The sequence below is a fragment of the Accipiter gentilis genome, chromosome 10, assembly GCF_929443795.1.
Source record: "Accipiter gentilis chromosome 10, bAccGen1.1, whole genome shotgun sequence".
NCBI lineage: Eukaryota > Metazoa > Chordata > Aves > Accipitriformes > Accipitridae > Astur > Astur gentilis.
In genome coordinates this window covers 5905357-5918641 of record NC_064889.1, presented here as the reverse complement: position 1 = coordinate 5918641, position 13285 = coordinate 5905357, and the positions used below count along the sequence as shown (strand labels likewise).

Genomic DNA, 13285 nt, shown 5'->3' with positions numbered 1-13285 from the left:
CAATCCTGAATTTGCAGTTCTTTTCCTCCCTTTTATTTCAATGAAATTAAACAGATGCATACCCTAAGATCAAAGATTAGCATATGAGGTGCACCAGAAGAATAATATTCTTAGGATTTGATTTTAAAAAAAATCTTTTTGATTGAGTGGATATATTTGGGTCGATGCTTTCCTTCAATTTGAGGATATAAGTGCTGACCACCAAAATACTGACTACCTAATAGACAATTTTCCAACACAGGAAACAGCTTCAGACTGAAGCCTTGAAGAAGGCAAAGCTTTACATATAAATCATACTGTTAGATTAGAGGTTTTAGAATACTTCAGAAGGTAATTAATTGTACAAATCTTGGGACATACACATCCCACCAGCATAATTCATCTGCCCTCTCCTGGCAGTTTTCCTTTCCAAAAAAACAGAAGATCTTGGTAGCAGCAGATCATGTTCACCATTTTTCTGGCACCTCTTATTTGTTCTCATCATTCTACCAGTAAGCCTGTGTATACTGTGCAAATGCAAATTAGCTATTTTTTCCCCAATAGTATTAAATCTGAGATCTCCCTAAAGCGACAAATCTACTGCATACGTTTAGATTTGCTGTATTGTATCCGCCCAATAAGCTTGAGGACTTCCAGCAGTAATGGAACTTACTGCACACAGAGTACTTGACTGTGAGCATACACAACAGCTACAACATGAACATGAAGCAACAGATTTATTACATGTGTACAAAACAACCACCCTGTGTATGCTTGGTAAACCAGAGGACCATGAATCAATGTATGTATACTGTCCTGTGTACACACGCTACATCCAATGCTTTCAGAAGTGCTGAATCTCTTGCAGATATTAGACCCCTACCACGAGAAAGAAAGAGGCAAAGGCACGTATCCCCTTGATATTAATTAAAAGGAGGACAGAGACCTACACAATTTTAAAAAGCATGACTAGTGCTTTACAATATTACTAAAAAGCCTCTTAATCCTGATGTCACATGAAAATTTCTTTGATTAAAAATATCCCACCTGTAGATTGTAAACAGCAACTAAAAATTCTATTGGATAAATCCTCATCCTACTTTAAGGACAACCTTGTAATGCCTTAAGTCCCCAGCCCTGAGTAACTCAATGAATCCCTCCATCATCAATTCTGACCTAGCTTAGCAAAATGATTCAGAATCTGCCATCGTGCTAGTTTCAGGCCCAGTCCTATCATGTCTAACATTCATGTAGGGCTGACAAGGACAAGTAGCCTTAAGGTAATGTTAGGACTAAGAGAAGAATTTGGCTGGGGAGGAAGGAGAAAGGGTAAGGCAGGGAAGGGGAGAGAGAGGTGCAGAAAGGGACAGAGATTAGAGGGCCAGATAACTCAGCTGGATTCAGGGATGGCAGCCAGACTAAGCTGTGGCCCGATCAACACAGCTAAGCAATCTACATCTAAGTTGTAGGCTTCTATGGTACAGCATGCTATGTTTACTGGTAAAACTAGGCTTCAGGATGTGCTTGAGTCAAATATTGTCAGTCAATCGTTTGTTTCAGCTGATTTAATATCACATGTACTACAGATTAATGGACAACTAATTATACATTGTCCACTTTCATTTAAAAACTCCTGAAAGTTTTTCAACAAGGTAGAACAAAAATGCCAGCAACATATATGAAACTAACATAATGTAATATTTTCTTAATACACAGTAAAGGCTGAAGAACTGAAAAAAGATTTACAGTCTCACCCATCTGTCTCTCGATGATGATCTAGTCTGAATAAGTTCCATGTTCTTGCAGGCAAGTAAGCGACTCCGTACTTTATATACACAACGGTACACTTCTGCCAAGGCTTTGCCAGGCTGGTACCTACAAAAAAGAGACCCAAACCAGAAAAAAAATCATACAAACTTTCTTGAAAAAATTGAAGTTGAACTTTTAAAAGCAGGTTTAAGTTACTTGCCTGCTCTCACCACAAGCTTGGCTAAGTAAACTTGTATGTTTCAGAAGCGCTGCAAGAACAAATCTGGACACAGTATCTAGGAGTGATTCATTACTTAAAGTTGCAGTATCCCAATCTGAAAATAGAAAGGGTTCATCAAAACTGGCTATGGTTTCCAACAAACAAATATATTTACAATGACATTAAAAAAATCTTTACCCATTTAAGTCTTTCAATTTAGAAGTAGTTTTAATGCTTAAGAAATAAGTTTAACATCAATAACACATAAGTACGCTGCTTTAGACAAACGTGTTTTGGTCTGCTTAAGGCACTTAAGTCTAACAGCCAGCCAAGGGTATGCACACAGAGTGCCACCAGAGACTCAAATTGCTGAACTTAGGGTGCAACCTCTCTTTAAAGCAGGGATACTGAACTTGAACTCTTCTCTTTACTGAGCCACTGATTTACATGGAACTTCTTTAGAAACACACCACATTTGAGGCTTTCTGCTCTTTTACACATGGTTGAAACCACACTCGAGAATTACTTTGCAGACTCACTTATGATGAAAAAGCCTTATCTCCAGTAGGAAAGCCAACTCTTAACGTAAGCACAAGCTTAAGCACAAGCTTCACTGCCAATATTAACAAGAGACATTTCCAGGTCTCAAAATTAAGGTTCGACCAGTATATTCAGAAACTGACCTTTTCATTTCAAAATAGTTTTTCCCTACTTTAAAAAGAACTATTACAAAGGTAATACTGTTCTAGTATAAAAATACCAAACTGCTAAGCAAACCTTCACAAGGCACTGTCATTTTTCATGGGGTTGGGGGGCGGAAATTACTTTCCCACTTCCTTACAAATATCTTAATAGTATCTTTTTCAATTAAATATTATCTATGAATCCTTGCAAACTGCTTTAGAAATCACAAAAACTTACCTGGCCACATACAGTTTAGTCTAGCATACCTGCTCCTTAGCAAGTTCTATTACTTTCCATTTGATGCTATGCTAACCATCACCATGCAACTTTCAGTCACCTTGTATTGTGAACTGAGCAGAACCACATCGACTTCTAAAACACCCAATTCCATAACCAAAATAATACAAATTAGCCTGTTCATCTCAGATTTTGCAAACAGACAACCAGCATTTTTTACTGGAATTCCTACTTCTGTGGAATTCTGCAACAGAATTCTCTCTGTTGCTCTCAACAGGCACACAATGCCATTTGCTGTCTTCTTGGTCTGGCCTAGCTTTGCCAGAGCTACAGAAAACTATCTCTGGATCCAGCAGAGAGTTACAGTACAACTGCAACGCTTAGTAGATCTTATTAAAAGGAGACCTGGGAAGCTTGCTTGAGCAGGAACCCAGATTTTAGATAATAAGCATGAAGAACCATTAATAGTCTAAGACCAGCCTCCCAGAGACTTGAAAAACAAAAGATGACTTACCCCTTCATGCCATTCCTAACATATTCTGCAAGTTACTTTGCCTTCCCCCATCTCCTCCCCATCAATTTTTAATTCCAAGTTTCACCCTGTTCTACTAGGAAAACAGAAACACCAACAACTGAGTAAGCAAACAAGAGTCTCTTTTTTCTAGTTTGGAGGGAAAAAGAACATTGAACTACATGTTTGTCAATCACTGGAATCAATGTAAAAAATAAATAACAGAAAAAGCAAAATAAAGATTGTGGAACATGACAATAAATTAAGTTTATCATGTTGCAGAATTAAAAGTTGTTGCCGAAGAAAATACAGGATTCTGCTAGGCGTGTAGTTGGAGCATGTAATATGCTTTCAACACACACATGCACGCACGTATGTATTTTCAACATCTTACCTTTACTAACAGCGTAGTCTTGCATACTGATCCAAAGGCTCCTTGCTGGCTCTTTTGTACAACCCAAGGCCAAATCGACATAGACTGTAATCTCAGGTCTCAGCTTATAATCAAATGGCTTCTGTTCCTCATTTCCAGATAGGGCCACTTCTAATAAGGAGCTCATGCATTTGTCTAACAGAAGGGAAATACCTAAGAAATTAAACTCTGAAAATTTTGAGGATTACATGCATCAATTTAAAAGTATATAAAACAGCTTTCACTCTCCACTTTGTTTAACAAAAGAAATTAAGACATCTCATTGTTCGACTACAAACTCACGTTAGGTAAGGAAAAAAGTCACTTAGAGTTACAATTTACATAAAACCTATGAAGATTTAGAAGCATTATGCAACTCTGCTTCAATAGTGTAATTCTGTATCATTAATTCTACCTGAACTATATAGCCATACACTTGCAATTATTGTATGGACTCATTTCAAATTATTATGTCTTGGAAGTAGGTCTTGAAGTCATCTACTCGGCATCAGAAGAAGAAGGAGATATCAACTAAGAGCAACAGGCCACAGAGAAGCAGAAGCAGATGCATTATTCAGATAGGAAGGGATGACTTGACATACTAATGCGGAGTCCTGCTAGCACTTCTGGTAGATTAGAAGGATTGAAGTTTGTTGTTAATAGTATTATTTCTAATTAATAAAAATTCCACTTTGTAAGTAGAATACAATTTAAGACAATCTTTTTCAATAATTAACATTAACAGTGGAGCCCCTGGTGTGTCTCTTAAATGCCGAGCATCTAAGAGTAAAACACTTAAAATTAACTCAGTGAAGTCTGTGTTGCTTCTTTCACTAAGAAACTGCACGGTTTTTTTCTTCCACATGCATTTCCAAGACCCTTTGTGAACTGCAGCATATACTTAAATACCCGTTTTCCAACTTTTTGTATTACTAGATAAACAGACGAGAATGCTGAAAGACAAACCCTAAGTACACAGACTTATTCAAACATCATCAGAAATTTCAGAACTGAACACAAATATTTACAATAACAATTAGACACTTGCATTTAACAGCTTACCTAAATGAGGAATATCCATTTCCACCCCGTCACTGAAAAGTGGAGTTTTCAACCAATAGGCTGTATCTTGTTCCTCAGGGGACACTGGAGGTCCTTGAAGCATGCCACCAAGACACCGCCCAATAAGCAAAGCTACAGTTCTCTCTAGATCAACAAGCCATACCCAAGACTGGGCAGGCTGTGGTAAGGGCACTCCAGCAGGATCAATTAATTCAGGTCCACCTAAAAGTATTAGCAATGAATAGTCAAATTAGTCACTGTTGCCCAGGTGTTAAAAACAATTCCAAAATTAGTATAATTAATGGCAGATCTTGTTAATATTTCCCAGTTAATAGCAGATTTGCCCCTCAGACAACAACCTTTAAACCGAAGAAACAGCAGTTAGGACAAAGAGATTGCTTAACATTACAACTTCAGCAGCAGCAGAGGCTATCACCATTCATGGTACAACTGTTCATATTCAATGAAGTAAAGGCTGTTTTAAACTCTGCCTAAGCACCTATTTTGTCCAATACATATTTCTTTGTGTTCTGAATAAACATGTATAGATAACAGCACTCAATTAAAGCAGAAAATTTTGCCAAAAACATTAACGAAAAATCCAATGAATGGCAAATAAGTATAGCACCTCCTATCACAAATTTCAGTCACTTTACCTCTTTCTTTATATTTCTACTTCATTGGCACCAGAAATATCTGGTGGCACATGTTCAGGAAGTTAGCAGGTAATTCATGATTTTAAGTTAAAATTCTATTACACTACAAAATGGAAAGCAAAAGTAAAATTTGGAAATGAAAATAAATAGATCACGACAAAATTATCTGTTAGCTGCATCAGGGAAGTTCAGAGTAGACATTAGGAAAAGATTCTTCACTGAGAGGGTGATCGGTCACTGGATCAGAGTCCCTCAGGAAGTGATCACAGTACCAAGCCTGTCAGAGTTCAAGAACTTCTGGGCAACGCTCTTAGTCGTATGGTTTAGTTTTATGTAGTACTGCGAGGAGCAAGGAGTTGGACTCAACTGTCTTTATGGGTCCTTTCCAACTTGAGATATTCCATGACTCTAAAATCAGCTTTTCTTTTACAACTAAAGAATGGTATTTTCATGTATTACAAACTTAGTATTTTCAGTTCAATATATATATTTCCCATATTGCTCTTGGATTCCCACTCAAGTCAATATACAATCTGGGTTGACAGAATAAAGAAGTTTGCCTGCAGCTCAAAATATTTCATGGCAAGGGATGTTAATACATTTAGGAATTTGAAAAAGGAGATGTAGCAAGATGCCTAACTTAAAAAAAAAAAGCCATCTTAAAGGGGAAAGTTAAATTTCCTCTTCAAAAAGGTGACATGCCATTCTTTATTTTTCGGATTAAAAGTGTGTTAGCTATTACACTTACCATGAAGTGGCCACTGTAATTCCTGATCTTCTAAAAGGGCTGCAGCAGGTAACAGTCTATTAAGGCGATCTAAAGGTGGCAACAGATCTAGCAGGTAACTCAACAAAGGCCGAGCTACTGATACTGGTAGTAACAATAACGAGTTAACAATCTGAGAGAGCATACTACCAGCAGCCGACACATAAATTACACCTACAGAGAAAATAATATAATTCTGAATTATAGTTATAGCTATACAATTATATTCCAAGTAAAATTTAACAAGTCAGAAAGAACTGCATAAAAATTGCTTAGCTGTCTCAAAATGTCTCAACTGTACATGCTGAATTGAGGGGTTCGTTTAGTAATTATTAATCTCTTCCATATTTTACTTCCACACTTTTCAGTAATCTCAGAAAAAACGTACTTTTAAAGAGAGAAATCTAGAACTAACAAAACTGAAACAATAATGCAGAGGGACAATATCCTCTCTAGTCTGTATTTTTCCTGTATGCAAGATGTTCTATCAAAAACATGAACCAGATGCTATCCTTGGGTAGACACTTAATCTCCTCCTTTGGGGGAGGCTTGGGATGTCTACTTTATGAGATATAGGGAAAATAAGGTATTTTATTATTCAAATCTAAACAAATAAGAACTGCCCTGAGCTTACGGAGCCACCATTACTGATTTTTCCATGAATATTTACCTCTCAGTTTTTCTCCAACACTACCATTCCAAGAGCTTTCCTTAAGCAGTGTTGCAGAACGGGAATAGATATCTGTAGCATGAGGCAATAAAAGCTGAAGGTGTTTGTGAAGCAGTGCCACACTGCTGGAATTCTGGAAGGAAACAAACATACCCAAGAATAATTCTGTAAGTGTATTTAAGGGGTTAATTATTTAAATCAGTTTAGCTTTCAAATATTCAGAAGATTTTCAACAGGGACCTTACAACATTCTGGTGTTTATGCATATTGAATTAATTACACACACACACACACACCCCCAAAAGATAAAAATAAGGGCACACACCTCACTAACACTGTTGATGTGGCAATAAGCCAGCAATTGTTTCTGCAGTGAACATAAAAGCTCATGAAGATGAGCAGGTTGGCTGTTTTCTGATGATGATGTCCCCAGTAAAAATTTGTCACTGTTTTTTTCCAGTTCACCAAAGGCTTGGTCCTATTAAGACAAAAAGGGGGTGGGGAAAAGAACAATTAATTCTGCCTTCAAATGCTATAATACTTTACTATAATCTTACAAAGAAGCTTTTTTTACTTCTACCATGTGCACCTGTAATTATTGAAGAAATCAGATAATGTCAAGTGGATCATGGGATAACCAAACTTGAAATTACAATCATTTAGAATATCACAGTAGTGATTGTGATAGCTGTCAGGCGAACTTTTCTATTCCAAAAAAGGGTATTTTCTGATGCAGAAATACTTTTTGTTCAACTCACCATGGATAACTGGATGAAAGAACTTATTCCCCACCCTGCCCCCAAATCACAGTATGTTAAAATAAGTAATAACCCTTTAGAATTTATTGTGGGCTGATACAAATGTTTCAGATTAGAATCCTTCCTTGCATTATCTAGGATGGCAACAAAAGGAGCGGAAGGTAGACGGCTGCTTGACTTCATTCTGAAATCTACTGAAAAAAATGAGTTAGTTTCAAGTAGAAAATTCAAAGCAGATAGCTCAATCTACATGTCTGGTGGAGGTCTAGAGAAAAAGAATAAAAAACTAGCAACCCTCACCATTAGGGGCTAGGGATACTATGCCAGAGAAGTAAAAATCTCCAATTTCTTTTCGCTGTTATATTTAACTGGCTAGTTAAATAAAAAGGGCGAGTCAGTTACTTGCTCTTACACTCCCGTAAACTTTCTAAGAACAACAATCTGTTTGACACACTATTATGTATAATAAGATAGCTGACCTGTACCTGCTGCACTATTACAAGGTAGTTACCCTAGCGAAGTTAATTAAACAGATTCACGTTTCTGGTGTCTGCCTATCTTTCTCTGGTGGCTGAGATTATACTGACAAAAAGGGTTCCATGCAATCTACTTGATGGGTTACATTCTATCTTCCAAAAATTTTTGAAGCCAAAGTAAGAGCGACAAAATACTTTAGTCTGATATGAAACCATCTACATTTACATAAGCCAAGTTAAACAATAATTACCACTATAACAGTATTAGAACCATAATGTTAGAAATTATTTAACTGATTTTAGTCCACTTCAGGACAAATAAATATGGCACTACTACTTTATCTAAACAAAAGAGCACCGTTTTCTGAAAGTGGGGAAAAACTATTAACCCTTCCCAGTATTCAAAATTCATTACCATTTTAAAAAAATAATAAATACAAGGCCTATACATACTGTATAAAATCCCAAGTTTCTTAGAAGAGTCTTCATTAGGATTTCAGCTAGATGAGTATCCGGATGACTACTCTGGACAGCATATGTTTGATCAGAGAGATTTCCATAGCTGATACATAATGAGGAAGTTTCTGTGGCATCAGATGGTGAGCTATAGCCAAGCAGCGAAGCTACATGGGTGTGATCCTGCAAGCTTGTCAGAATAATATCCAATTGCATTCTCTAAAGAAAAATGTTTAGACACAAGAAACTTTCTTTGTTAATGAAGACAAAATAATGAGCTAAGAAGAAAAAAACATCAGGCATAGTTATGCAGTAAAAATATTCTAGTAAGATATGAAAATAAGCTGGAGGACTTTACAAAAAAAACCAAAACCCAAACAAACCAGTTTTTTCCTGCAGATTTGTTATATTAGAGAACAGATTAATATACCAAATTAAATGACCATACCTAGTAAAGATCTGAGATTAAGAGAGAGATATTACACACTGGACCAAATGCTTTCTTCAATTTGTTCTAGTTATCTTATTGGGGGGGTGGGGAGGGGGGCAATTATTCTAATCTATACATAGGAAAAAGGAAAAGGATAAAAAGCAGGAGAAGCATACATTATACCAAGGGAGGTGGCAGATGCAGATAACAACCTCCAATTTCAGTATTGTTCCCCACTATTGCTGGTTATGAATCCTGAAAAATCAAAACTTATTCTACCCTAGTAACTGTTGGGGGTTTTAGTTTGTACCAGTACTAATCTTCAGAAATCTTTAGAAGATTAGATCAGAAGATTCTTCTTCATAGTTTCAGTATCAGAGTAAACCAGTCTATTCCACAGTGTATGAAATAAAGGATTTGACCAGGATCCTATGTGTACAGAACTGAATAACAGTTTCTCTCATTTTTTAATCTGAGACTACTGCTGAAGCTTCAGTTCCTACTGCCCTCAAGAACAGAAACAGATGTTCTTTGAATTTCTTTCCTTCCACTTTTAAGATGCTGGGCAAGTCTCCTAACCTGCATTAATTCCTGATCTTTACATTCAAGAAAGAAACAGAAAAAAAGTAACATCCCAGTCATCTTTGCAAAGTAGGATGAAATCCATGTAGGAAAAGCATTATGTAAGTATTCTTCATAGAAAATAGTTAATTTTCTGTTACCAAGACTTACTAAATCAGGCTAGTATTCAAAAATATCTAATCTTTAAACTTGTCTAGATACTCCAACACAGCAATTCCTAACCTTTCTGTAGTCAACCTTCACTTGAGAAAACATGTAGTGCTCCCTACCTCACTAGATTCTGATTTAGCCAGGCTACCTAGAGATTTTGTAAAGTTGGGCTTTGCACTGCATCTCACCAATAACTTGTTTGCACTTTGCAAATAAGGTTCTCCTCACTGTTCAAAATGTTCTAGCAAAAGAGAAAAAAATCCAAAAAACACCACGCCAAAAAAACACACCACAATTCCTTTCAAAGACAGACCTTACCTGCCCTTTTGATAAGCTTTCCCATCTATCAGGACCCTGGGGTAGAAGAGAATGTAGCAATTCCATTCTCTCTCGCAATGGAGGAAGTAGCATAGTTGCTCCTACTGAGAGAGTCTCAATTACAACCTAAAATTAGAGTAGCAGAAAAAACTTTCAGTGGCAGGGGGGAAAGCATCAACCCAACTGTATCTTTAAAAAATAGATCAAACATGATATATCCAAAACATCCACTTAATTTCATTTAACATCAGAATTCTATCACACAATAGCATATTTATCTTTTTATTCTGTGATGCAAAGATAGGCGGTACATTGAAGAAGTGAAACGAGACCAACATATTGTCAAAACAATAAAAAATTCTTTGTAAATTGCTATTTCCCATAAGAGTGCCATCTTAGGAGAAGTTACTCAAGTAAGTTAGTTACTCAATCCACAACATTAACATTTTCGGCTCATTATTACAAGCAATAATAACTAAAAAGTTACGAAATAAAAGCAGCTTTTTGAAATTCTTATGCAAACATTTGCCTCTGCTTTCAGATCATAAAACAGTGATGGTGATTAAAATTTTTAACTTCAATGAGTAAAACGGGTAAGAATCATGTTCATCAGAGTCCCAAGTTCAGAAAGTCAGACAAATCTCTAATTACACAGTAAAAGAGTAGTAGAATTTTCAGATGTGAACAAAAGAAACATTACTTACTTCCTGGATTTCATCAGGGACAGAAGAGTCCATCAGTCTAAACAACAAATTTCGAAGAGGACCAGCTTGCCGGCCAAGAATGCTAGTAGCTACGCCTCCAGCCAGTGCAAGTGCAAGATGATTAGAAAGCAGCTTCAAACACAATTTAAGAAAATTGTGATGTTCCCTGTAAAAAGAAATACATCCCTGTTAATCTCTTCTATTATTAGCCTTGCTCCCTTACACTTATTTGCGCACTAAGCTTCTAACTCTCATTTGATTTTGCTTAACAGAAAGATAAGTAAATTACAACTGGGACTTCAAAGAAACTCCTCTGAAAACCTACTGTCAACCTGCTTAAAAGATCAAAAAGAAAACCATAGAAGAGAGAAAAGTGTCTTTGCGGACAATGGTTGCAAGAGGCATTCAGTTTAGAAAAATATTCCCATGAATTAGGAGGCAAAATCATCCCAAAATACACAAATAGGGAGACAAATATATTCCTCAAAAAGGAAAAAAACCCCACCTTTTAAGAAGTAATAAATGTAATCCTCTCTCAGGAGATTTAGGAGTACAATTGGATTAAAAATGAGAAGTCAGGATATTAATTTCTAGTCTTCTTAAAAAAGAAAACTTTTGAAAAACTTTGTAGCAAGGAAAAAAAGATTCATAAGGATCTTTGATATTTATAGTGTTTTTTGCAAATGTCAGTGAGGAAACATTCATGCTTTCATATTTTATAGCAATACATTAAAAAACATCACCTTTGGTGAAAAGACTCAAATCTGGAAGCTGTAATAACGATTACTAATGATTTCTCAAGAGGCTGTTTCAGTCAGCATGGCACTATCAAGATAAACTTAGTTTTGTTGCATTTCATTTTCTGGAGCACCTTCCAGAAAAGACAAATTTGTGTAAATGCAGAAAGGCCCCCCAAATCCAAGGCAAGGAAAATGCTTCTTACCCATATATTTCAAACCTAAGTGACATTTCATGTCTATGAATCTCACATTTGTAAAACTGCACTTTCTAAAATAATGGAATATCTTATCTTTTAAAAAAAACGAAGAAACAAACAAAACCCCAAAACACCACATGGAACTGATCATGAAATATCCCAAACTGTCCACCACTAACCTCAGAAGCAAACTGCTGTAAACTGTAATACTATGCCTCATTACAAAGTTCCACAGCCAATCAGTTCCTGAAAAAATTGAACTGCCTTTCTCCATTTTGTAACAGTTACACTGCTTGACATAACCTGAACAACAGAGTCATACATAACCTTTAAAAAAGTCTTTCATGCATTCTGAACAATTTCTAGTTCTCCAGAGGTGATCAGAGACCTTGAGCTGCAAGAAGAAAATAGCCCACCCCCCCATGGTAAAAACACTTGTACAAAAATATCCTAATTCCTTAGACAGAAACAGGGTTTTATCAGAGCATTGATCCCAACTCAAAACACAATAGCAACTATACACCTCCCAGCCTGAGCATCATACATGTGTTAGTCAATAACTGAATGTATGGATTGATGGATTATCACTTGAAGAGGGTTTTTTTTGCCTAAGATTATCTGTAGATTAGAGCCAGTAAGCATCCACTCAAACAGGTTATAGGAAGAAGAACTGGCAAAGCAGAAATAATGTACAGAAATAGTAAATGCATTTCAACTATATAGAAAAACGTGTTTTAAAGGATAACTGAAAGAAAATATTTAATTCGGTGTATAATTAAAATCAATTCCACACAAAACATCCTGCTACATTTGAGGCACTGAAAAGCTCCTGTGTTATACAAACAAACAAATGGCACCTGAACGAGCAAATAAAACAGACTTATGCTTGTTAAAGACTAACCAGGACTAAGCCATGCACCACTGCTGTAAAGAAAAAAAAATTTTTATAAATCTATAACATGCATATGATGTATATACCTTGATGAAGGAAAAGGAAGAGGGGGAATTTCACTGTTAATTTTGTCACAGTAGTGCTCAAGAAAAGAACGAAGATGCGAAAAGGTACTTTCTTCAAGGTCTACACAGTAGGGTCTGTGCCACGCCACAACTTGCCTGGAATCAAACATCAAAGCAAATTAACTACTGAAAATATTCTAACTGCTTTAATATATTAACAGTTTAAGCAGGTTGTGTATGCGCTTGACCGAACCAATTTATTTCTTAGAACAAACTAGTATGATTGAGGCTAACTTCCTGATCCCTGAAGGTATTTTCTGCTCTCTTTTCTGTAAAGTTCTTTACAAATCACTCTTCATTTATGAACAAAAACACCTACAATGCCATAAATATAAAACCATACGTGTTTAATCTGATTCTTGCAAAAGCTGACCAGTACTCACAAAGCCATTTTTAGTACAAATGCCAGATTATAAAGAGACTTTGATACAATGCAGGGAGAATTCAAAAGGAGTAGTACCACTTAGTACTGTTTTGAGTCTTACTATTTTCTTAATTGGTTTTTATAAGA

General features: G+C 36.2%; 1 protein-coding gene across 8 annotated transcripts in view; it reads right to left on the bottom strand.

The window, feature by feature from the left end:
- Positions 1 to 13285, bottom strand: part of HERC1 (HECT and RLD domain containing E3 ubiquitin protein ligase family member 1) — an 88086-nt gene that overhangs the window by 63966 nt on the left and 10835 nt on the right. For 6 of the 8 annotated variants that reach the window (XM_049812405.1, XM_049812412.1, XM_049812408.1 and 3 more), the window contains exons 10-20: positions 12736 to 12870; positions 10821 to 10986; positions 10117 to 10242; positions 8634 to 8855; positions 7272 to 7424; positions 6947 to 7079; positions 6259 to 6450; positions 4855 to 5076; positions 3775 to 3966; positions 1949 to 2063; positions 1734 to 1854 (exon numbers count right to left, since the gene is read on the bottom strand). In XM_049812405.1, coding sequence (XP_049668362.1) covers positions 1734 to 1854; positions 1949 to 2063; positions 3775 to 3966; positions 4855 to 5076; positions 6259 to 6450; positions 6947 to 7079; positions 7272 to 7424; positions 8634 to 8855; positions 10117 to 10242; positions 10821 to 10986; positions 12736 to 12870 — 1777 coding nt within the window. The remainder of the gene's footprint in view (positions 1 to 1733; positions 1855 to 1948; positions 2064 to 3774; positions 3967 to 4854; positions 5077 to 6258; positions 6451 to 6946; positions 7080 to 7271; positions 7425 to 8633; positions 8856 to 10116; positions 10243 to 10820; positions 10987 to 12735; positions 12871 to 13285) is intronic. The other 2 variants (XM_049812407.1, XM_049812413.1) reach the window with 1 other exon arrangement.